The 25,530-nt window shown below is 53.8% G+C and overlaps 1 protein-coding gene across 4 annotated transcripts in view; it reads right to left on the bottom strand.

The window, feature by feature from the left end:
- Positions 1-25,530, bottom strand: part of SHF (Src homology 2 domain containing F) — a 56,966-nt gene that overhangs the window by 22,040 nt on the left and 9,396 nt on the right. For all 4 annotated transcript variants that reach the window (XM_067534736.1, XM_067534739.1, XM_067534738.1 and 1 more), the window contains exons 2-3: positions 7,855-7,984; positions 1,227-1,445 (exon numbers count right to left, since the gene is read on the bottom strand). In XM_067534736.1, the coding sequence (XP_067390837.1) occupies positions 1,227-1,445; positions 7,855-7,984 (349 nt within the window). The remainder of the gene's footprint in view (positions 1-1,226; positions 1,446-7,854; positions 7,985-25,530) is intronic.

Raw genomic sequence — 25,530 nt, 5'->3', positions numbered from 1 at the left:
TTAGCAATCACTAGAACAACGCACCTGCCTGGTGGGCCCTGGGAGGAGTGAGATCCCTGCCTGGACATCATGTTAACTCTGGATCCTAACAATGGCCACCCAGGTGCTGCCTGTGAGCTGGTTCGCTGCTGGCCACGTGCCACCAGGATTGATTCATAAAGCACTAGCACAGGACGGGCGCTCGCTGTCTGGGCTCATAGGTGTGTCGAACAGGGGCAGCGGCTGGGCAGGGGCCTTGAGGCAGCCCTTCTGGCTGGGACAGCAGGGGGCTGTGGGCTGGGACTGATGGGCACCGGCAGAGCAGATCACCCCCCACAGCAGAAGCCAGGAGCTCCAGGGACAGGACATGCAGCGAGGCACCTGTTCTGCCCATGCTGTGGGGAGTGGGATGGGTGCAGGCCCAGTGCCAAGGGGAGGGGGTTGCTCCACTGCCTGGACGAAGAGTGGGCGTGCGCCAGGGAGATGGGCCACGTGGACACAGCAGCGCTGGGAGCAGGAGCCGGAGCAAACCAGAGAGAAGGGGTCTCAGGCAAACCCCGGGACGCTGGGGAGTCTCCGGCGAAGCCGAGTGCAGGAATCAGTGCGGTTGGCATTGAGCTCCACGCTCGGCTCACGCCAAGCGCCTGCCCCATGCCGCGGCTCAGAGAGGGGCGCATGCCCAGGCAGCGCGGGGCCCCGTCACTCCCGCCCTGGCACAGCTGAGCTACTGCAATTAAACCACAGCGAAGATAAGAGCCGGGCAATTAGCGAGCGCTGCTGCGGGGGCCGGGTACTGCATGGATTTCCCCATTAACCAGCACAAACACGATCAATCCCCAGCAGGGAGATAAATGGATCGGGGGATAGCCCAGGGTCCCCGATCAGCCAGGCAGAGCAGGCAGGAGTCGGTTCTCAGGGAGGCCCTGGGCTGACGGGCAACTTCATCACAGCGACAGGGACGTTTCCTTACCAGGGCCTGAGTCCTGGGTTCCCATGTGAATGCCACCGGCCCCGGCGCCCTAGCAGGGCCCCTGCACTCACCGCTGGAGGGAGCCGGGACACCGTGCCAGGCAGCAGCAGGCGCTGTGTGACGGGGGCATGGGGAGCCCCTGGGAGTGGCGTTCCTGAAGCATGAGACTCAGGGGCTCCTGGCAGGGTGAGTTCTTTCAAGGCTTCCAGCCTGGCTGCCCTTGCCCCGCCCAGGGCAGCCGAGCCCCTCGCCAGCGCCTGACCCTTGCCACCCTCACCTGCAAAGGCCTTGGAGATGCGCTCCTTCTTCCACTCCCAGGGCTGGTCGTACTCCTCGGGGGGGCGCTCATCGTCCTGGGGCAGCCGCGACTCCCGGGGCCGGGCGGAGGATGGGCGCTCGCTGTCCGGGGGCAGCCCGTTGGGCACTGGCTCATAGGGCGTGTCGTACAGGGGCAGCGGCTGGGCAGGGGCCTCGAGGGAGCCCTTCTGGCGGATCTCTGGCAGGAAGGAGAGGGGAGAACACAGTGAGCCCCATCCCCAAGCCCTGCCCATGTCACTGAAGGACTGAGCCCCTCCAATCTGCACAAGGCTCTGCCACCCGCTGCCACCAGAGCTTGCCACACGCTGGGCCAGGGCTGGGGCTGGAGGCAGAGACCCAGAGGATATGAGATGCACTCTAGACCATCGGAGAAGCGTCGTTAAACAAATCTGTGTCTCAGAACCTGCCAGCACAAAAGTTTGTTACCTGTGTTGTGCCGGGGCGGGGCCCCACCTCGCTGGGATGCACTGAACGTCCCTGTGCCCCACGTCCCAGCCCCTGACCCCAGGGTTCTCATGCCCCAACCCCGCTTCCCATGTGCCCCAACCTGCAAGGCCAGGAGCCCTGCACACACCTCCCAGAGAAGCCAGGAGCCTCCGAGAGGAAAGACCAGCCCCGGAAGAAGATTCATAGGGTTTTCTGGTTTTTTCCCCATACAGCCTAAGGCCAGAAGGGGCCGTTGTGATCATCTTGTCTGATCTGTTGTACAGTGCAGGCCAGGGAACGGCCCCATTATAGTTCTTAGGGCAGATCTCTTAGAAGAACATCAAATCTTGATTGAAAATTGATGGAGAATCAACCATGTCTCTTGGTAAATCGTTCCAATGGTTAATTACTCTCCCCTTTAAAAATGTACACCTTATATTGAGTCTGAATTTGTCTAGCTTCAACTTCCAGCCATTGGATCGGGTTAGATCTCTCTCTGCTAGGCTGAAGAGCCTATTATTCAATATTTGTTCGCCACGTAGGTACTTATAGACTGTAATCAAGTGACCCGTGCCTCCTCTTGGTTAAGCTAAACAGACTGAGCTCCTTCAACCTATCACTACAAGGAAAGTTTTCTAATCCTTTAATCGTTCTCCTGGCTCCACTCTGAACCCTCTCAAATCTATCAATGTCCTTCTTGAATTGCGGGTGCCAGCACTGCATGCCGTATTCCAGCAGTGGCTGCATCAGCGCCAAATACAGAGGTAAAATAACCTCTCTGCTCCTACCCAAGATTTCCATCTCTGCATCCAAGAATCACATTAGTCCTTTCGGTCCCAGCATTACTGGGACCTCGAGTTCAGCTGATTATCCACCAGGGGCCCCAAATCTTTTTCAGAGTCACTGCTTCCCAGGATAGAGTGCCCCATTGCATAAATATGTCCCACGTTCTTTGATCCCCGAGGTATTCCTTTACACTTAGCCATATTCAAATGTGTATTGCTTGCACGCACTCAATTTACCAAGCAATTCAGTTCGCTCTGAATTATTTACCACTCCCCCGGTTTTTGTGTCATCTGCCAACTTCCTCAGTGCTGATTTTGTGTTTTCGTACCGGTTATTGCTGAAGATGATAAATAGCGTAGGGCCAAGGACCAATCCCTGTGTTTCCCGCTAGAAACACGCTCAACCAACGACGATTACCCGTTTACAGCTACATTTTGAGACCTATCAGCCGGCCGGCTTTTAATCCAGTCAATGTGTGTCATGTTATTCCACATCTTTCTAGTTCTCTAATCAAAATGCCACGCGGTGTCAAGTCAAACGCCACAGGGCAATCTAAGCACGTCACATCAACACTGCTGCCTTTATCAAGCAAACTTATCATCTCATCCAGAAAAGATAGCACCTCAGTCTGACAGGATCGATTTCCCATCAACGCACGTTCACTGGCATTCATTATATTAATTACATTACTCAACGAGCAATCCCCTGGGGATGCCCAGCCCAGCTCGCCGGTGTCCGTGAACCAGCACCCGGCCCGGCTCGGCAGGCTGAATCCACCACCATCAGGGCTTTCCGGGCCGCGTCCTTCCCGTTGACTGGCCTGCTGCTGGCATAGAGCCCACGGCTCTGGCCCCTCGCCAACGCCCCCTGGAGGCTGCCCAGCAACCGCAGCGGATGAGTTCAGGAGACACGGAGCTCCGTGCACCGTCACCAGCCGTACCATCGGGTTCCCTCGGTATGGGGGCTCTGTGGTTCCTTGGGCCCCAGGGAACCTGCTCCCCAGCCACTCCTGTCAAACCAGCCGGCGGTGCTATCGTGGGGACATCCCGGCAGGGACCGTTCCTGCAGGGCTGAGCATCCCTTTGGGGGAGGGGCAGACACGCTGGCCAGGGCAGGGCTGGGTGCACAGTCACCCCACGGGCAGGGTGGGTGCAGGGGAGCCCTGGGACAGGGAGAGGCCAGGGCTGCAGGAGAGCCCATCGCACGCCCCAAGTCACTTCCCCGGGGCTGCGCTGGGCAGCCGTGGGCGGCGGGCAGAGGGAACAGCACCCCCCCCAGGCAGCCTGCAGGCAGGCCAGAGCCTAGGGGAGCGCCGGGATTGAGTCACAGCTCCCACAATCCCTGGCAGGGCCAGAGGGGCTGCAGAGACACCAATGGGGGCGGAAGGGAGCCCCGGCCACTCCTGTCCAGTGCCATGAGGGAAACAAGAGGAGAGAAAGAGCACCAGAGACATCGCTGGCGCCACAGGGGAGAGCTGGGAACAAGCCCTGGCTGGGCGCCGAGTGCAGCCGTGCCACCCTGGGGGAAGAGACCTGGCAGAATGCGGCTCCAACCATCCCGTCCTGGACCCCAGATGGGCTGGGACATGAATGCAGCCACCATGGCACTGGGAACCCTGAGGCTGGAGGCCATCGCCCGAGGGGGGCCCCATGGCTGGGCAGGGACAGCAGCACTTAGCTAACGTCCTCCTTAGCTAATGTCCTGGGAAGGCAGCATTACGGGACTGGCCGACCTACAGGGATGCCCTGGGGCTAGCATGGAGTGTGGGGCAAGGCAGGGTCAGCAGGGCTAACCCTGCTGGGCACTAGCAGAGGGGGCGCCCAGGGCTCCCTGCAGCAGCGCCTGTCCCACGGTGGCAGGACTAAGGTCTCTGCAGAGCACTGCCCAGCATCAGTGCCAGCACGGTGAGCTCAGGGAACACCGCTCCCCCAGAGCCACGGAGCGCTCCCCTGGGGCCAAGGAGCTAGTGACTAGCATGGGGCCCTCTGGGCTCTTTTCCCACAGCCAGCCGCTCAAGGGCCTGGGGGGAGACTGAGAACCCCATGGCAGAAGGGATCCCACATTGGTGGCTAATGGAGCCTGCCCGAGGAAGCTGGCACTGTCTGATATTTTCATTACCGACTTGGATAATGCAGCGGAGAGTCTGCTTACAAAATCTGCAGGTGACACCAAGCTGGGAGGGGTGGCAAGCACTTCGGAGGGCAGGAGCAAAAATTCAAAGCAACCCTGACAAATTGGAGAACTGGTCTGAACGCAACAAGACAAGTGGAAAGCCCTACACATGGAAAGGAAAAACCAAATGCACATCTACAAAATGGGGAACCAGTGGCGAGGCGGCAGTCCTGCTAACCAGGGCCTGGGTGGGATAGTGGATCACAGATTGAGCATGATCAGTCACGTGACACAGCGGCGAAAAAAGCTAATATCCTGGGGTGTATGAACAGGAGCATCGTATGTAGGGCACGGGAGGTATGTGCCCCGCTCTGGTTGGCACTGGTGAGGTCTCAGCTGGCTCAATTCTGAGCCCCACATTTTAGGAAAGTTGTGGGCAAATTCTAGAGTGTCCAGAGGAGAGTTTAGAAAACCTGATCTACCAGGGAAGGGCATGTTTAGCCCTGAGAAAAGACGACTAAATGGGGGGGAGGGGACGGAGCAGATAACAGTCTTCAAGTATGCTAAGGGCTGCTATAAAGAGGACGCTGATCAGCTGTTCTCCAAGTCTACTGAAGGTAGGACAAGAAGTAATGAGCTTAAGCTGCAGTAAGGGAGATTCAGAACAGAGACGCTCTGGAACGCATTACTGAGGGAGGCTGTGGAGTCCCCATCGCGGGAGACTTTTAAGACCAGGTTGCACAAGCACCTGTCAGGGGTGCTGCGTCCCGTCATTCAATCTCGGCTGTCAGTCCGGAGGCAATGCTGCCACTGCCTGGGCAATCCTGCAGCGGGGCAGCATTGGGCGGGACATACCAAGCATCAGTCACACGAGGCAGGGCTTGCAGAGACCTCAAGCTGTGACGAGACACCTCTGCCTTCCTTTCAGGCACCCCGACATCGCCCCCTGGCCTTTCCGAAGGAGGACGTCCTGCACGGCACCCACGTGAGGAGTGAGCCGAAGGTGAGCCAGGCTGCCCAGAACACCAGCTGGACCCAACGGAACCAAGAACGTCCAGGGGAACATCCAATGTCCTTTTTCAGGGCAGGAAATGGGGTGAGCTTCTGACGATCCTGGCATCAGGAGCCGCCCCCCCCAGCCCAAATTCATGTTAATGAACCTGGCAGGCTGACCAGCCAGGCCTTTTGGACATTGGTGAACTCCAAGACTTGCTGGGGGAGCAACCAACAGGCATGTGCGTTCCAGCAGTGGCCCCTTGTGACACTTTTCAGGGTTACCCCAAGTGTCCGAGGTGAACTGCTCACAGCAGGAGGGAGCCCCATCTGTGCCCCCCCCATTCCCCTGGGGAAACTCTCCCCAGCCACTGACTGCTGGCAACACAGCGCTCCAGGCTCCGTGAGCCCCACGCTTTCTCTCTGCAGGGTAGCAATGCACACACCCCGTTCTGTTACACTCGACTGGCCAGCCCCCTATCTTCTGGGCACCCCCAGTGAACACCGATTCGCTGCCTCCATAGGAACAGTGCGCCCCACTTCACCCCCGTTTCAACTCAGTGCAACACACTCCTTCGCACGAGGCTCTCGGGCATAGCGAGAGTAAAACCACATTAACGTTTATTTAAGAGAGCTTGAACTAAAGATTCAAAATACAGGCAAGTAAAAAGATTGGGGAAAAAAACGTTACTAGTAAAAGAAAAACACAGGATGCAAACTACATCCTACTCTTATTACCAAGTCCCTTTCCTGTCTAATGAGGGATTTCTGACCCCGATCACTTCTAAACAGCGCTTGTCCAGTCTAGAGAGCTGGGATCCACCGTTCCTGAGATGACCCTCGCTGGCAGAATCACTTCTCTGTATCGGATACCTCCTCGCTTTTGTCTTCTCTTACACAGCTACAGACTCTTGTTCGTTGACCTGCAGTCCTCTGTTCAGGGGCTCTTCTTGGGGTTCCTTTGTCTTTGTAAATGCTGAAGCCTGCACGTGGCCCAGCCAGCAAACACAAGCTAGCCGAGCGGACAGATGTCCACTGTGCTCATGCTGACAGGTCAGCTCTCCGACGCCTCAGGCAAGCGGTTTCACGCCCAGGAGATTTGGGGGAGAATATTCTCCACGTTACGGAGCGCTTAGATCGCTGCAGCTTTCAGAAGAGACCCATGCGGCTCCTTCAGCGAAATGCCAAAAACGTGGTTCGCCCCCAGGGTAATACATCAGCCTGGCCTGGTCTGCGTCACCCCCCTACACGTCGGGAACCCCAGGAGCTCAAAGCTGTCCCCCTCGTGTGCACAGCCACACTCCACAACAGCAGCCCCGACACCCGTTTTACCAACACCAAACTAGTTAGCTACTGACCGGGAGCAACTGGGAGCTGGGGCTGCCTGACAGCCATGGCCACACGCTTCCACTCAGAGAGGAGGACCCGGGTGCTGGGTTGTGGCGCTGCAGCTCCGGGGCAAGCTCTGCACAGACCTCCATAACAGCAGCCTTCTGTAGCTGCTGTTGCTCATCCCAGCTGTGTCCCATGAGCTCACCCCACGGACCCCTGCTTGTCACCCAGGCCCAGAAGCATTGCCCCACCAACTGCGGCTGGGTTAGGAATACGTCAAGGAACATCTGCCTCCCTTGGGGGTGACGGCCATCGGCAATCCCACCCGAGGTGGCCCAGCTGTGGAGCCGCCCAGGTAGCGGTGGCAGTGGCTGTCTCTTTGCACTGACAAGGGACAGCATCACAGCGCTCGGCGGATTCCTCCACGCTGCCCCACAGCGGCTTAAACACGGCCTGGGCTGCCGAGAACCAGACGACGGACGGGATGCAGCAGAACGAAGGGCGTTTGTCTCAGAGTCCCACAATCCCCACCGCGCCGGCAGGTATCCCCCCACGTGCCAACGCTGCCCAGAACGCACAGAGTCTGGTAGCTGCACTTTGCATCCTGGAATCTGCCCCCCCCCCCCCGGGTGCCCTGTGCCCATACTGCACTGCATGGACATGGCAGTCCCCATGTGGAGCGGCTGAGCGGGGCACTCCTGGCAGCGTGGGCATAGCCATGGTAGGAAAGCCAGGCGCTAGCCCAGGGCAGCTCCCCCTGCAGGCCCAGGCCTGTGTCAATGCAGCAAGGACCAAAGTCCCGGAGACAACACCAAGGGCTCGCGGGTCAGAAGCCCTTCTCCCCGGTAGCCAGGCCTGTGTGAAGAAGGTGAAGCAGGGAGAGCACGGAGCCAGCGAAACTCCGCGGCACAGCGCCCGGGCTGTCAGAGCGCCCTTACCCGCCATCATCTTCTGGGCCTCGTAGGGCTCCATGTAACCATCATTCTCTGCCACCTTCTCCTGCCCCGTCTGGCCGCCGGCTGCTTCCTTAGCATCAAACGGGTCTGCATAGTCCTCGAGGACGACCACCTGCCATGGGGGAGAAGACAAAAAGGGTTAGAGGGACCAGAGTCCCACAAAAGCCTGCCCCACGCTGCCCAGCAGGGCATTCCCCCATGGGGCAGGTCAGTCTCTGGCCACAGTCTGGTCAATCCCGCCAGGGTGAACGGGCACAGCAAGTCTCCAGCCCGCCATGGGGAGCCGAGCGGGGGAGGGGAGCAGCGCGTGCAGCGTGGGACACGCGATGCTGCCAGGAGTGGTTCGCGCCAGCCCTGCTGACAGCACATGGGATCAGACAGCTCAGCTCGCCGGGGAGGGTCCCTGGGGAGGGGGAGGGCCGGGGGCTGGCCTCTCAATGGTCAATGTCTGGCAGAGCTCCCCCCCTCGCGGTGGTACCTCAGTGCCCCTGGAGGAGACGGGGGCAGCAGTCAGGCCTTTGAATGTCCTGTCTCCTGCACATCAATGTGTTGGTCCCTCTCCAGCCCTGCAACTCCTGGGAGAGTCTGCCCCAGTGCTGGGGACGTGGGGACCCTGCTGGAGAGAGGCCCTGGCTCACACCACTAGCCGCGATTCTGGCCCCAGGGAAGTCACTGGCCAGACTCCCAGGGCCAGGATCTTCCCCGTGTCCCCAGGCCCTGCTTAGAGCAGGCTGGACCTCTGGAAGTGCGCAGGGGGGACTCCGGTTGCACAGGGGCTCCCAGAGCTGCTGCACCGGCAGAGCTGAGCGTGATGAGAGGGGTTGAACACTGCCCCAGGGGCAGAGCAGGCTGGCCTGGGGCAAAGCCGGGCACTGAGAGGACTGCTGAATGAAAGGAGGGTGGGGGGCACGGGCAGGGCTGCATGGCCTGGAGAACGGCCGGCAAAGCGCTCAGCGCACTCGGGAGCTGATGGGGCATGGACCAGGAGCTGCAGAGCGCACAGGCACATTTGTGAGCAGAATGCATCTATCACCCACGGAACTGGGCAAACGGGGGGCTCCCAGCTGCCCCTGGCTCTAGGCCAGGAGCCGGGCTGGCTCCACGACCCAAGTGACAGGGGAGATCAGGATGCCTCGCAGCCAGGCTGCATTCCCAGAGGCCCCAGCCGTGGGAACCGTCCAGCCTTTGCCCCCCCGTGATCGGGCTTGGAGCCCGAACAGACGATGATGCCGCTGCAGATCCTTCATTAGTCGGATGCTCACTAATGACACAACTGTTGATCACGCAGAGCCAGCCCGGGGCTTTACCAAGCAGTCGCTCCAGCGCTTGCCTGCCTGGGGTCGGTGGAATTAGGGGCCAGTCACAGACCTACCACAGGGAGGGGGGGGCCTGCAGCACCGGGAGCCGGGGACGTTGGTTCCCAAGAACTATCCAGGGTTATGTGCAAATCTGGAAAGATGTGTGTGTGCGCTCGCACGACTCGCCTTTGCCCCTCCGGCCCCCAAACGGACACAAAGCACATTCCTCCTGCACAACACCCCTGCACACGCTGGGGGGCAGGCAGCCCCACCTCAAGAGCACAGCAAACACCGCTTAGGACAGGTGGCAGAGGCCCATTCGGCCATGGACCCGGTACTCTCGCTGGTGGTTTTCTCGAGACCGGTTTGCATAGCCCGAAGAACCGTGTCCGCGCCCCTTCAGGACAAAGGGCTACGAGTGGGCCTCGTGGCCGGGCAGTGGAGCCGTGCTTGGCGTCATTTCCCGCAGAGCCTTCCTCCACTGGGAAGCCCGTGTTCTCCGCAGCCAGGACCACGGGCTCTTTGGCCCTGTGACCGGTGCCTCTAAGGATCCCAACAAAAAAGTGAGCAGCCGCAGGACCCAGAGTCACACGCCCCTGAGCCCAGATGGCCCAACATCAGCCTGAGACCCCCGCGCTGCCCCCAACCTGCCTCCCCGTCACACACCAAAATCAGACTCGTCTTCCCTCAAGATGATCAAACCTCCCACTTCGGGGACTGTGCCCCCATCCTCCCAGCTTCCCTGACTCCTGCATTGTCTCCTGCCCTGCTACCTCCACTGGCTCCACAAGCATGAAGCACTTCATTTACACTGCTCATCTTCATCTCCAGGTGCAGCGCGCACTGGATCTCCTGCAGCACCGGGACTCCCCAGCCACTCAGCACGCACTGGATCTCCTGCGGTACCGGCACTGCACAGCCACTCAGCCCCTCAGCGTGTACTGGATCTCCTGCAGTACCAGCACTGCACAGCCACTCAGCGCACACTGGATCTCCTGCAGTACCAGCATTGCACAGCCACTCAGCCCCTCAGTGCGCACTGGATCTCCTGTGGTACCGGCACTGCACAGCCACTCAGCCCCTCAGCGCACACTGGATCTCCTGCAGTACCGGCACTGCACAGCCCCTCAGCGCGCACTGGATCTCCTGTGGCTTGTCACAGAGTCACATGTTCATTATAATCTGTTTAGAAACAAACCCTTTTCCTCCTTCCTGTCATGTGAACAGAGCAACAATAGCCAGAGCCTAGGAACACAGCAGGGCAGCGAGCAGGGCCCCCACGGCTGGGAATACCTCCCGTGCTGTCCATACTGAGCTATGCAGCTTCTTAGCCTGCCCACAAAGCGCCCCCAGCTTGCCAAAGGATTCACCCGCCACAGAGCGCGCGGGGACATTCGCATTAGTGCAGGAAATGCGTGTGCTGTCAGTGCACAAGTGCGTGCGTGTGTGTCGGCGTGCGTCCAATGTCATGTCAATGACCTGGCAAAACATAACAGAAAGGAGGCTGCCAACTAACTGTATTATTATTATTATAAATAACATCCTACGTTTCTCTAGTGTTTGCCCTGCCAGACGATCCTAAAGCCCTTTGCAGAGGATGGTCAGGAATCATTCTGCTCACAGCCATCATTGCTGCAATGCAGCCACACCTGGGGAGGAGCACAGCTGCTCTTTAGCAGCACACAACACCTCTGAATAATCGGCCATACATACATGAGAGGGGATGCGTGAGGCTGAGCTTGGCTGGAGCTGCAGCAGCCACAGGCCCTGGTTCCAGAGAATCCGTGACTCACTTTGGCTCTTTCGAGAGAAGCAAAATTGGCAGAAAAATCCCCATTGTTCGTTAGTGGATTGAGGCAGCAATTTCCCTGCCTCCCAGCTGTGCCTGAGCTGTAAGGATCCCTGGGATTAGAACCTGGTTCTCTGGAACCCGGGCCAGCTGACGCTCCCATATGGCCACCGGGAGGCCATGAAGAGCTACCTCCACAGAGCACTGCGAGAGTTGGCACTGCAGGAAGTACCACACAAAGGTCCAGCCCCCTGTGGCTTTTGGATGGCCCATGCTCACTATTTAATGCTGGAGGGAGACCCAGGACGTTGTCTGGGCAACTACGCAGACTCCTGGCCCGCTGCAATCCCAGATCTCCCCTCTTTCTGATCTCTGGCCTCCAACCCCAGCCTGACTCGTCTCCTGACTCCAGCCTGGTAGCTACCGCTGATCTCCAGCCTCGGACCCTGGCCTGACACTGACTCTTGCCTATCAACTCCAGCTCTAGCCATGACTCTGCTCCCTGATTGCCGCCTCGGGGTCGTCCTTGATGTGTGGACACCAGCCCAGCCGTGACCGCTAGGACAGACCACCTACACCCCAGTCCCTTACATTTACCCAGGCCCACTTTTGACCGCCTCTGCAGGGGCCGCTTCACAGGGATATGGAAGGGGTGGATCCACCACCCACCACTGGACACAATGGGGTACCAGATCTTCAGCAGCAGATCACACAACTCCAAACCGAGAACTATCTGCCCTGGGCCCAATCAGACGCTCCGCGAACAGCTGACACAGAATTCCATGCTCCAGGCTCGGACTGGGCCGCTTGCCCTTTGAACAGGGCCCCACAGTACCGCCACCTGAACGTTTTGATGGGAACCGCCAGAAGTTCAGCAGGTTCCTGAACCAACATCATCTCCTTTTCCTGCTCCGCCCTCAAACGTATCCCGCCGACCAGGTCAGGGTGAGACCAGTGGTCAGCTTTCTAGCTGGAGAAGCACTAAAGGAGGCCTCCCCCTGTTGGAGCATGACAGCCCAGTGCTAATGGACGGCAATGCCTTCCTCTGAGCATTTTCCGCAACCTACGACGATCGTGGTTGCACTCGCCTAGCAGAAGCCATGATACAACGGCTCCTTCGAGGGCGAGGGCCAGCTCCTCGCACACTGCCCGGCTCCAGTGACTCGCGGCCAACGCTGAGCCAAATGAGACGGCCCAACTGCACCAATTTTGGTGTGGCCTTAGTGAGGAGGTGATGGATGAGCTAGCCCGCATCGAGACCCCAGCCAGCCTGGCTGCTTCTATTGACTAATCTCTCCATTTTGACAACCAGCTGCATGAGCGACAGGAGCAGAGTAGGGGACCAATGCTGCTTGTCTCGCCCACGTCCCATGCTGAAAACCCCAGAGGCCAACCATGAACCGAGGCAGGTGGATCTGGGCCACCGAAGCTTGACCTTGGAAGAAAAGGAACAGTGATGGCACAATAATGTAAGATTTTAGTGTGGCGCCCTGGGACCTTGGCAGACCTTGACCAATAAGGAATCGAGAAACAAGTGAGCCCAGGCTATGTGGGGGGACCAACCTGGGCACCACCAAAGCAATATGGTCCAGAACTATCTCCCAGCCCTCGAGAGAAACCCAGGACAAGCAGGATATCCCCATGCTTCAGATATGGGCATGTACCACGCATGAGGCCAAGCCAATTCCCCATCAGCAGACCCGGATCGATTCAAGGACAGCCAATAATTTCATAGCTGATGAAGCCACCAGAGCTCTACAAATCCCCCTCTGTTTAAAGCCTACATCAGTTCTCCTAGTGACGAGAAATGGGTCACTCCTGTCCTGGGGCCAGTGACGCAGGGCACAGAACCCCCTGAGACTGTACTCCAGGGATATTGGGAGGTACTACAATTCAATGGGATTCATTCTCCACACTTCCCCCCGACTCTCAGCATCACCTGGCTGGAGCAGCAAGCCCCTTGCACCTCTGCGACACACTGTACCCCACGTACACCCATATGGTGTGATTTGTGTATCGTTGTGTATCATTCACGTTCACCTTTACTGTGTAACTGTGCATTGTCTGACGCAAAGTGTGTCGTGTAAGGTGTTTTTGGAATGCTCATAACACACTGAACTTTATCGTTATGGTAGCATGTTTCCTGCAATGTCACACATATGTCCAGATATGAAACTCAGCTGTGTCATATCCCCAAACGTGTGTCTCACGTGGCTTGAATAGATGCAGACAAACACAAAGCTGAGGTTCCACCCCACGCCTCGCAGAGGCATTTATACAAGAACAATGGACTAACCTGCACCCTGGAGCACTTCAGCTCAAGTGGAAGAAATCATGCCCGATGCCGGACATGGCCGATCACTTGACCCCAGGGGGCGTTGAGGAAACTTGTTAAAAGCTGAGGCGTCTTCGTCTCTTAAGTCTCCCTTGGAATCCATCTTCTAAGCAACCTCAAGGACTGACACCTATCCACGGTGGGGACGGGACGAGGAAGGAGCTGGTTGCTAGAGACATCGCAGACACTGTGGGTAAGCTAACATTGCAAACTAAAAAGCTACTGAAATATTAATCTTAGTTTAGGATGCGAGTTATCTTTTAGTTGATTGTGACCAGCTCCTTGACGCATTATTAATCTCTTGATTTATACTGATCTGACTTATATTCACTTAAAATCTTGCTGTAATCAATAAACTTATTTGTTTGTTTTATCTGAAACAGTGCATGTGGATTGAGTGTGGGTAAAGACTTTGCTTGGAGCGACAGAGCTGGTGCATATCAATTTCTTTGATAAATTGACACACAGATGTAAATGAGCTTGCAGGGTGCAGTGTACCGCATTGAACCCTGCAAGACGGTAGTTCCTGGGGTTGCATCTGGGGCTGGGGGTGTTTGTTGGGGATCTATCCCATGAGTGGCTGGCCAGAAGCGCTCCTTCACTAGGTCAGGGACTGATTACTTGCAGGAGGCTGGGAATGGGTTGACCCAGGAGTGGTCATTCACACAGCAAAGCAGAGTGAGTCAGGGCCCAGGAGTGAGGAATTGGGGTAACACAGCTACACACCAGTCCAGATTGCAAAGGGGCAATATCATAGCCTCTTAGTGAGAGAAAAGGAGTAGCTTCTCCTCTGAACATTGCTGAAGGATCTGCCTGCATGCTGCTGACCCTGACCCTTCAGTCCTGGGCTCCTGCAGCTGATCAGAAGTGGTAGCACCTGTGGGGCAACCCCAAGCGGAGGTGGCTAGCCAAAAGGATCTGCTCCCAGCCTGGGTCCCCATGTCCCTGATAAGTATCAGGATTATGCAGACATTTGTTAAAAGAACAATGCAGACATGCTACCTGCACTCTGGAAATAGGACTGCCCCACAGACCTGCAACCCAGGGAAAACACCTCTTACAGATAGAATTATGCAACGTACGAGCCAGCACTAGCAGCCCTTTGTTCATACTTCCAGGAAAACCTAGATAAGGGCTTCATCCTATGCTCTAGTGCTCCAGCAGGTTTTCCGGTCCTTTACATTAAGAAAAAGGACGGAATGCTGCTACACTGTATAGACTAGAGACTAAACCGGGTGATGGTCCAAAACTGGTATCCTCTCTGCCCCAATATCGGCACTGCTAGATCGTGTGCGGTCTGCCAGAATTTTCACCAAACTGAACCTTCGTGGGGCTTAACACCTAGTGCACATTGGTGCAGGAGATGAATGGAAACCCGCTTTTCAAACTGCTATGGGCACCTGGAATAGTTAGTAATGCCATTTGGTCTGACCAATACTCCCGTGACTTTTCAACACTTTGTGAACGATGCATTTAGAGACATTCTGGACCAGTATGTAGTCATCTATCTTGATGACAATACTTGTGTTTTCAGAGAACCCCGAGCAACATTGTTACCATGTTCGTTCCACCCTGGAAAGATCACGGAAACACGGGCTGTACATGAAACTTGCAATATGTACTTTCGACCAATACTCTAAGAAATTTGGGGTTATATCCTTTCCCCAAAGGGCATTAAGATGGACCCATAGAAGGGGGGTGTGTAGTACTCAGGTCCTTCCTGGAGTTACAGCGCTTCACAAATTTTAACAGACGGTTCATTCTGGGCTTCCCACGGCAAACAGCCCCTGTGACAAACTTTCTCCACAAGGCTGTCAAATTCATTTGGACATCTGAAGCTCACCGTGCCTTGAAATGGTGAATTCACCATCGTGCCCGTTTTAGCACATGCGGATCCAGCGTAGGCGTTCACTGCGGAAGTCGATGCATCCAGCGTAGCCATTGGGGCCATGCTCTCTCAGAGGCGTGGGCAACAGCTTGTGCAGCACACCTCCACGTACTGCTCCAGAAAACTCACCCATGCCAAACGGAATCATGAGACATTAGTTAAAGAACTGCTCGCAATTAAATCAGAACATAAGAATGGCCACAGTGGGTCAGATCAATGGTCCATCAAGCCCAGTATCCTGTCTTCTGAGGGTGGTCAATGACAGATGCTTCAGAGGGAATGAACAGAACCGGGCAATTATTGAGCGATCCATCCCCCATCATTCAACCCCAGCTTCTGGCAGTCAGAGATCTAAGGACACCAAGAGCATGGGGTTGCACCCCTGACCATCTTGGCTAATAGCCACTGATGGACCTATCCTCCATGAACTTATCTAATTCTTTTTTGAACCCAGTTACACTTTTGGCCTTCACAACATCCCTTAGCAATGAGTTCCACAGGTTGACTTGCATTGTGTGAAGAAATACTGCCTGCCTTATGTTTGGTTTAAACCTTCTGCTTCTAATTTCATCAGGTGACCTCTGGTTCTGGTGTTATGTGAAGGGGTAAATAACATTTCCTTATTCACTTTTTCCACACCATTCATGATTTTATAGACTTCTGTCATTCCTATATATTTTGGTATTACCGTGTCTCATTGACTATCCTCATTCCACCAAGTTTCTGTGATGCCTATTATATCAATATCATCATCTAATATCAGACACTCAAGTTCACCCATTTTAATACTTAGACTTCTAGCATTTGTATATAAGCACAAATCAGCCTTCAACAAGTGATGGCATCATCTTGAGGGAGCCCAAAACTTGGTGCAAGTCTTTTCTGACCGTAAGAATATAGAATATCTATGTAACGCTCAAGCCTTGAACCAAAGATAGCTCGGGTGGCCATCATTTTTCTCTTGGTTTTCATCAGCACCTATTACCTGGGAACTAGGAACAGGAAAGCTGATGCCTTATCTTGAAAGGGGGAATACTACCAAGAAGCAAGGAGCCTCACCAAGAACCACTCTGTTTCCTAAAGCCTCGCAACTTCCTTACCACCACAATACATCAAGACCTGATTGATCTAATCTGATCAGCTTTGCGGGGTGAACCATTAGCCCAGAAGATGATGGAACAGCCTGAGCAAACAACAGCCAGCAGCAAAATACAATGCTCCACACAGGCCAGGATCATATATCTTGATGGGAGCATATACATTTCACCAGGGCACCCCCAGTTAGCAGTGCTTCATCTCTGCCATGACATTCTGTTGGCAGGCCATTGTAGCCAACTTAACAGGTTCCGCACGGCTTCCCGTTTCTCCTGGTGGCCCTGTATGCATACCAAAGTCCAGGACTATGTGGACTCTTGTGACCTGTGTGCATGCCCCAAGATACACCTCACTAAGACTCTGGAGACCCCACCTAAACCCTACGACCTCAATCACCCTGGATTTCATAGTGGATCTCCCCAACTCTGATGGCCATCTAGTGGTCTTGACCATTGTAGACCAACTAACCAAAAAGGTGCACTTCATTCCGTGACCGCCTGCCCTCTGCTGAAACAATGGCTCAACTCCTGGTGGTACACAACATCCATCCTCAGGGGCTTCCGGACTGTATCAACTTGGACCGAGGCCCAAAGTTTGTCTCAAGCTCTTGGCATGAACCTCCTCTGTGCACCACCTCCAAACAGATGCACCACCTCCAAACAGATGGACAGACAGAGAAGGAGACACCTGTACTAGAGAATACCTAAGATGCTTTGTCAACTGCCATCAAGATAACCGGTTCTCCCTCCCGTCTTGCGCTGAGTTCTCATACAACAACGCCAACCTTGCCTCCATGGGGCAGAGTCATCATCATCATCTTCTCTTTTTGCAAATTACAGATTCCACCCTTGCTTCCACCCGGCCTTGCCAGCTGCCTCCCCCAATCCTAGCAGCCACCGACTGAATCCCATGAATTAATCATATTCAGAAGGAGCTTAAGGACCACCGCAAAGATGCAAAAGAGGTCTACAAGTGGTCGGTGAACTGTCGACGCCAGGAAGACCAACCTCTCAGAGTGGCTGAAAGGGCTGGCATGTGGCAAAACACCCGTGTACAAACAGACTGTCACGCAAACTAGACCACCTGTTCCTCAGACCATTCTGGATCTGTCAGCAAGTCAACCCCATCACCTTCAAGCTCCAGCTCAAGATACATCCTGCTTTCGATGTATCCCTTCTGAAGCCTTACAGAGAGGACCCTTTTCCCAACTAGTCCCAACAGCTGCCCCCACCAGACCACATCCAAGAGCATGAGGAATGTATAGTCCACTCTATCCTCGACTCTACATTGCAGAGAGGGAGACTAGTCTACTTCATTCCCTGGGAGGGCTACAGTCCTCAACAGCACTCCTGGGAGCCTGTTGCCCATGTCCATGCCTCTGACCTGGTTAAAAGGTTTTATCAGGACCATTTGGCCAAACAAGACATGGGACTAACCCGGAGGAAGGGCACTGGTAAAGTAAGGATCTGTGGGACTCATTTAAAATGAAGTCAGAATTTAATACAAAATATGCTTAGCCCTGAACTTCTTATAAACCCTTCAAACATTTAAATTAAAAATATATATACTGAATCCATGAGCCACTATGAAAATGGGGTTAAAAGCTGCTTTTCTATATAAAGAAAGAATCAGGGGGAAAACACCCAACTTTTGAGGTCAAGCTTCATACATAGAGCACAATAGGTCAGCCAAAGTAATTTAGCAGCCTGTCTCATTTTCAAGAGACTTTGGTGAGACCAGGAATTTAAGCCCCAGTCACTTTCACTTAGGCATATTTTGAATATTTTCACAGGCTGACCTCAATTCATCAGTTTAATTCACTGACTACGGTTAATCCCCCCGGTTAATAAATCATTTAGTTATAAATGTGAAACATGTTTTGATAAGAGACGTTTATGTATCCGAGCCACTGAAGGCTGTTTTACTTAAAAATATATTTTATATGCTGCGCTGGGTGTTTAATTAAATTCCAGTTACCATCCTAATGCAGCTTGACACAAATCATGAGCAAAACGTTAATTATCTAGTAAATAAGCAATATACCATTTACCATTTTCTAACATACTAAAAATGTACAGTTAATAAGAATTTTAAAATATTAAGCTGAATAATGGCTTAAATAAATGCATATAATTATAGCAAATTCTCCTAGGTAGTAAAATGATGTACCAAATCTAGTGTGAAGGCCCTATTTCACTGAAAGTCAACGAGTTTGGATAGTTATATCAACCAATGAGTGTGCACCGTTCTTTAAAAAATAACTTCATAAAAGAAACTGAAGTACAAATGGAAAAGATGATTTAAATCAATCCACCCTGGCCCTCTGCCAGCAAGCAGAGCTGGCTCTCCAAGAACAGCCAGCCTCTGGCTTGCATCAGGAGGCAGGAAATTTGCTGTTATTGTTCTCTGGCAGCTCAAAGACATCCGAGGAATGAGCAGCATACAGCGCTTCCTAGCACAGCGCCTTCCTAGCCACGCTCTATTTACAGCCACTTCCTAAACGCTGGGCTCCCAGCTGGGTAACCAGCACAGAGCTGAGCAGAGCATGCAGCTCGGGAAGGAAACCCGGAGCTCACCTTGCCACTAACAAGAGACCTGGTTTACCACAGCTGCAGGGTCCTGGGACCACAGCCACAGACTCATGGTGATCAGAGACGGAGCAAGACCCATTGTCAGTTTATGGGGACAGGGCAGGAATGTCCCCAGCCCAGCTAGAAATGGCTAGAGCCAAACGGCTTCCAGCCACGACATAGGAAGTACCATGAACTTAGAACCCAGTGTCTAGAACGCAGGGTTGTGAGAAGTCTGCGTGTCCTTCCCTCTGCTGCATGGAGAAGGGGTGGCCTGAGACGGAGCTGGTTCTTTCGCAGCCAGCAGGACAAACCCAGTGCTTGGCTGGGCGTTAGTTAGTGTCAGACCTGGACCCCTGGCACCAAAGCCCAAGTCGCTAGTACAGCGAGGAGGGGAGATCCAGCAGCCAACCCGGGACGTGTGAGCACGGATTACAGTCTGCAGGGCCAGGGACTGCCAGCATCCTTACAGGACGTGCAGGGGCTGATCTGCTCTCTCTCTGGTAGGGGTGAGTGAGGCAAGCGTGGGGGCAGATTACCCCACACCTGGTACACTCCCTCTGCAGCTGCTGGTGCAAGGCACTGTCAGAGACAGGCCACTGGGCTAGATGGACCTCGGGTCAGATCCAGTCTTGGCCATTCCTGCATGCCTAGAAACGGATCAGTATCAGGGGCAGGGAGTTATTTTATAAACATGCATCCCATTCACATCAGACGTGCAAATACACAAAGACCCAGACACAGTCTCCCTCTCACACCCATGCTGCATTGAACCAGGCTGTAATCACAGCCCCTGACTGCAGCGTACACATGATCACGCACACGCTTTAACAAGCAGGCCTGGGAATGGACGGGCACAAACCTACAGACCTGCACGTGCAACATAGATGGGCAGGAACAAACACGGCCAGGCCCAGAAGCAAGTGTTTACGCACAACCCTCATTCTGCTTGTGCGCAGGAACGGCATGCAAGGCAGAGACCAAACCTGCCCCAAACGGCCTTTGAGAGGAAGCTCAACGGCTTTGCTGCTGGGGTTTCCCCAGAGGCCTGGCGGCTCAGAGAGCGGAGGCGCTGCATTTGCTTGGTGGGAGGTGCTTCGGCTGTCTGGCTCACCCAGGCCACGGCGGGATCGCAGAGCTCTTTATGCTGGCAGTAAAGTTACAGCCAATAACACAGCTGCCTCGCAGGGAAAAGAGCCACATCTCTTTTCTTGAAAGTTCAAAGCCTTTCCTTTCATGTTAGCAATAAATTGTCACCACGAACTGGGCTGTGCGAAAGACAGGAAGGCAGGTCAGGGGCAGAGCTGTGAGCAGGGTGGGGGAGGGTAGGCAATGTCTATGTCTAGGCAGGCAGGCTCCTGGCCCGCCGACTACCAGTAGGGTTCAGGCCTAATCTCATTGTCCCCTTCTGCTAAGGGGTGTCCTGGGCAGTTGCTCTGAACAGGCCCACCAGTCCCAAGCCCATCATGAGCATCAAGTGTCATTGGCCAAAGCAAACCACAGCAGAGGCGCATAGGGACACATCTTCTAAGCCCAGAAGGGACCATTGTGATCATCTTGGTTGCCCCCCTGTACAGCACAGGCCAGAGATCTGCCCCACAATAATCCCAAGAGGAGATCTCTCAGAAAACATCCAGTCTTGATTTAAAAATGGCCACTGATGGAGACTCCACCATGACCCTTGGTAAATAGTTCCAATGGTTAATGACTCTCACCGTGAAAAAAATGACACCTTATTTCCAGTCTGAATTTGTCTAGTTTCAACTTTCAGCCATTGGATGGTGTTAGACCTTTCTCTGCTAGACTGAAGAGCCCCTTAGTAAAGATCTGTTCCCAGGCAGGTATTTATAGACTGTGATCAAATCACCCCTGAACCTTCTCTTTGTTAAGCTAAACAGATTGAGCTCCTGGAGTGCATCACTATAAGGCAGATTTTTTCATCATTAATCATACTCGTGGCTTTTCCCTGACCCCTCTCCAATTTATCAACATCCTTCTTGAATTGTGGACCTCAGAATGACACACAGCATTCCAGCAGCTGTAGCATCAGTGCCAAATAGAGAGAGAAAATAATCTCTGTACTCCTATTTGATATTCCCGTTTATGCACCCTAGGATGGCATTAGCTCTTTTGGCCACAGGGTCACACTCAGAGCTCATGTTCAGCTGATTACCCACCACGACCCCCAAATCTTTTCCAGAGTCACTGAAACAGGATAAAGTCCCCCACTCTGTAAGTATGGCCGACATTCTTTGTTCCTAAATATACACGTTTACATTTACCCCTAATAAAACTCATCTTGGTTGCTTGTGCCCAGTTTACCAAATGGTCCAAATCGCTCTTAATCAGGGATCTGTATTCTTCATTATTTACCACTCCCCCGATTTTTGTGTCATCTGCAAATTTTATCAGACCATATCAGATTATTTCATTTTCATTCAGGTTATTGATAAAAATGTTAAATAGCGTAGGGCCAAGAATCGATCCGTGTGGGACCCCACCTGAAGCACACCCGCTTGATGACGATTCCCCATTTACAGTTACATTTTGAACCCTATCAGTTAGCCAGTTTCTAATTAATTTAATGAGTGCCATGTTAATTTAATATTGTTCTAGATTTTTAATAAGAATATCACATGGCACCAAGTCAAACGCCTTAGAGAAGTCTAAATCTATTACATCAACACTATTCTTTTTACCAACCACGCTTGTAATCTCATCAAAAAAGATACCAAGTTAGTTTGACAGGATCTATTTTCCATAAACCCATGCTGATTGGCATTACACACACTACTCTCCTTTAGCTCATTACTAATCGAGTCCACATCATTATCTTGCTCAGGATCAGTGTCAGGCTGACAGGCCAACAGTTACCTGGCTCAACCTCTTTACCCTTTTCAAACGCTGCTACATCAGCTTTCTTCCAGTGCACTATCTTGTGTTTTATCTGCTAGCTAGGACATTGATCCACAAGCATTCAAGACCATTTTCTTTCGAGTTATCAGTGACTCGGAAACGGTTATGCCATTTTTACCAGTGTGCCTCTCCCCTTCCCTTTTGTCCACTTGATCCTTCATAAATAGGTTATAACCCTTGATTTGAACATTCCAATTGTGCAAATCACCCCGCCAGGTTTCAGCAATACCAACGAGATCAAATTTATGCTCACAAATGAGCAATTCCAATTTCTCTTGCTTGACACCCAGGTTCAAGAATTTCTTCTCTTCATGTCCTTTGGTTCCTTGATTAATTTTGTTCTCAACACCTCAATTTTGTGCTCATTTCTTCCCTGTCTTTACCCTCCCCTTTGCTAGTAGTTTGACCCACGCCTGACTACTCTAGCCAGCCTGTTCCCGTGGAGATTGGTCCCCCTTCTACTGAGGTGGAAGCCATCCAAACTATACAGCGACCCTTCCCCTAGCAGGTGGACCAATGTTGGCTACACTACATCACTTACCTGGCTAGTGGTTCACTTCCAGAATCTTCGGACACAGCAACTGTGACATGATACACGCCATCCCCCCAAAACCTCAACAGCAGGGAGACACCAATATAAGGGGAAAGACCGCGGCGTCCTCACCCCCCTTTGACGGGGCACTCCAGCTGTTCCACTTCATCCCCAACTGATACCCAAACGCAAACCAGATCCCATCTTCTATGCATTGCCACGCCAACATAAAACTGTAACAGTGCCCTCAACAGCACACGGCAGAATTACTTCCCCCCCGCACGGACTGTGGGGCAGTCAAATGTGCCAGTAGGTTGGTATCATTGACAGGAGAGGCGCTGAGCGCACACGAGGGTGCTGCTAAAGTTCTGTGACAAGGGGAGTGGCCGTCTAACACTTTCCCTGTAAACCTTCCTCAGGCAATATTCCTGAAGACCTCTGATGCCTCTAGGGCTCGCAGCAGGGCTGTGAAATTCAGCAGAGGGGTGGCCCTGGGGCCAGGGAGGTGCCATTTGTTGAGCCCATCTAAATCCATGCCGCTGTGGCTGAGTTACCAGCTGCTGAAAATAACCATTTCCCATCTGCACTGTGCTCGCTACAGCTTGGATTTGTCCTGTTGCCAAAGCCCCTGGACTCTTATCCCCGTACTTGCAAGCATGTGCACACACACCGTCACTGAGCTGCAGAGCGCACCTCCAGATTGGGCACAGGAACGACGGATCTTCCAGCAACCACCAGGCTGTACGTTCAAGTCTCACTTCTACTCACTCTGCTATGATATTTCTGGGCTCTCCACAACCCTTATAATTGAGCAAGGCGTTCACACCCCACAGAGCGGTTACCAAGCGGGGAACGGAGCCCAGGACTCTAATACACCAGCCCTTCTCTCAGCATCTTAGCCACCCCGTGTCTCAGACAGCATTTGCCCATGCTGTCTATAACCCAGTCAATGCATTGTGTATCCTCCTTGAGAGGCTGGTCGACAGGGGATAACAGTCTCTCCTGTTGCCAGCTACTGGAGTCAGTGCTGCATCTCAAGTGGTAAGAGCGATGGTCCAGATTCCAGCCCTGCTGATGGGAACTGTAATTACAGCTGCAACAGAAATTGTTTTGGTTTTTTGGGTTTGTTTGTTTTTTAAAACTAGGAAATTACACACAAAATCTATGTTCAAACATTATTTTAAATTGCAAACCTGAGCACTCCCAGCCAGGAAATGCCAGAATGCATGTTGCCCGTTGAACTTTAATGCACCAGCCTTGCTTGCATGCATTATGACCCAGCCCGTAATTACACGATTGCAGACTATTCTTTGCCTCATTCCGTGCACAGGCTGAAACTACTGGGCGGGATGAGTCAGGGATGTGTAGTGAAGGAGCCTGTGTCCTGTAGGAACCCTGCCATGTTTGTTGCAGAATTTGCAGGAAGAAGTGTGGGATTGCAAGAAGGGAAAGGACGGTCTCATGGCTGTGGCAGGTGAATGCCGATGAGAACTGGGTCCCATCATTGCATCTGCCACAGAGTTCCTGTGTGATGCTGGGCAAGTCACTTGCACCAAACTTTTTACGGGTGGTCATGAGTCGTGCGCGCCTTGTTTTCTGGGCCTCCAACTCAAGACACCTGGGCCTGATTTTCGGAAATGCTGAGAACTTGCAACTGCAGATGAACTGAGTGGGAGGTGCAGATGCTCGGGGCCAGTGGCAGAGGGGTCTGCAGAAACAAGCACAGAGCTCGGAGTCAGGAAGCCCCAAGTTTAAATCCTGCCTGTTACGTCGCCTTGCACATGTGAGTTTGCCTATCTGTCTGCTTTAGCAAATGGAAACGGCCCTTCCCCACCTGCCTCTGGGGATGTGAGGGTTAATTAGTCTGTCGGTACCGGGCATGGAACACGGAAACTGCTCTGAAATATCAGGCTCTCAATATCTCCCGTTGGGCACTCAGTCACCGAGGCCCCCAAATGTAGTGAAAACTTGCACCTGAATCTCCCTCTGCCAGTGCCCCCCATCTGTAGGAACCCAGCCCCCTCCTGACCCACAGACACACTGGGGTGTTGAGAAGTTACGTTGATTAACATTTGCAGCCACAAAGAAAAGCCCAGGGGCAGGGGTCCTGCTAGTTACAGACTGAATCACAATGCTGACACACAAGGGGGCCAAAGGAAGGTTGCCCGGACAACTGCAAAAAGGGGCATTTGTCCTAACATCGGCGCACTGGCCTTCACGCCTCGCAGGGCATCCTTTCCTGCAGCACTGTTCCCGTGTGAGGCATCCTGCAAACACGAAGAACCAGAGCGGGGCTGTCATGCCACTGACCCACCACGCTGGAGGGCAGCGCTCCAGACAGCTGAGCTCCCCGGGGGCCACTGCGCTCGACAGCATCCTGTTACCGGTACATGGCGGCACGCTGCTCAGCTCCTCTTGGCGCACAGACACTGCCCTGGCACTAGATGCTCCCACGATTTGGGGAGTACTGCAGAGTCACTTGGAAACCCCCAGCGCTTCCCCAACGCAAGACGGGATTAGAAGAGTCCCTGAGCCCAGCCCCGCGGCCATGCAGGGATCATGCTCAGAGCTGGCCCGGCCACCCAGGCAGCGTGGAGCTGGGCTCAGGGACATCTCTGTCTGCAGCCATGCCGGGACAGTCATCCGGAGGCCCAAAGCCGCCCAATGGAGGAGTGATTCCCTCACCCCCAGTCTGGCCCCCGACCAAGTGGGGAGCACTGGGCACAGGACTTGCCTTTCCCTGATGTAGACAGGACGGAGAAGGTGCCGCCCGCTCCCCACGGAGCCTCCCTGGAGTCAGACCCCCCCACCGCCCCCGCAAACCTCCAAATGCCCCTCCCTGGATGCACCTCAGGTCTCAGGCTTGTCTACACTGGGACATTCATTGGGATTAAGACCGGGGGGTTAGTTTAAAGCCCAATGGCTCTTCCAGGACAGCTCCACATGCAGACAAGGCTTCGGGGCCACACAGGATCTGTAAAGGGCTCTTATGTCACTCTGGCGCTTTGGAAAGACACCTCAGTCTGCATTATGGCGTATAAATGCCTGTGCGCACACACTCAGCGCCTTGTCTCGCTCTGTTACTTACGTTCCCCGTGAGCAAGAACGAACCGAAACCGAAATAGAGAATGACAAGACTGAACATTAAATGTGTGTTTCACACACACGCACCCTGACACAAATGCACAGGCTGACTCACGCCAGCACACGCAACACCGGACATGACAATGCACAC

The sequence above is a fragment of the Emydura macquarii genome, unplaced genomic scaffold, assembly GCF_026122565.2.
Source record: "Emydura macquarii macquarii isolate MOO-44397 ecotype Brisbane River unplaced genomic scaffold, CSIRO-AGI_Emac_v2 contig_3451, whole genome shotgun sequence".
Taxonomy (NCBI): Eukaryota; Metazoa; Chordata; order Testudines; family Chelidae; genus Emydura; species Emydura macquarii.
This window is presented reverse-complemented; position numbering and strand designations above follow the sequence as displayed.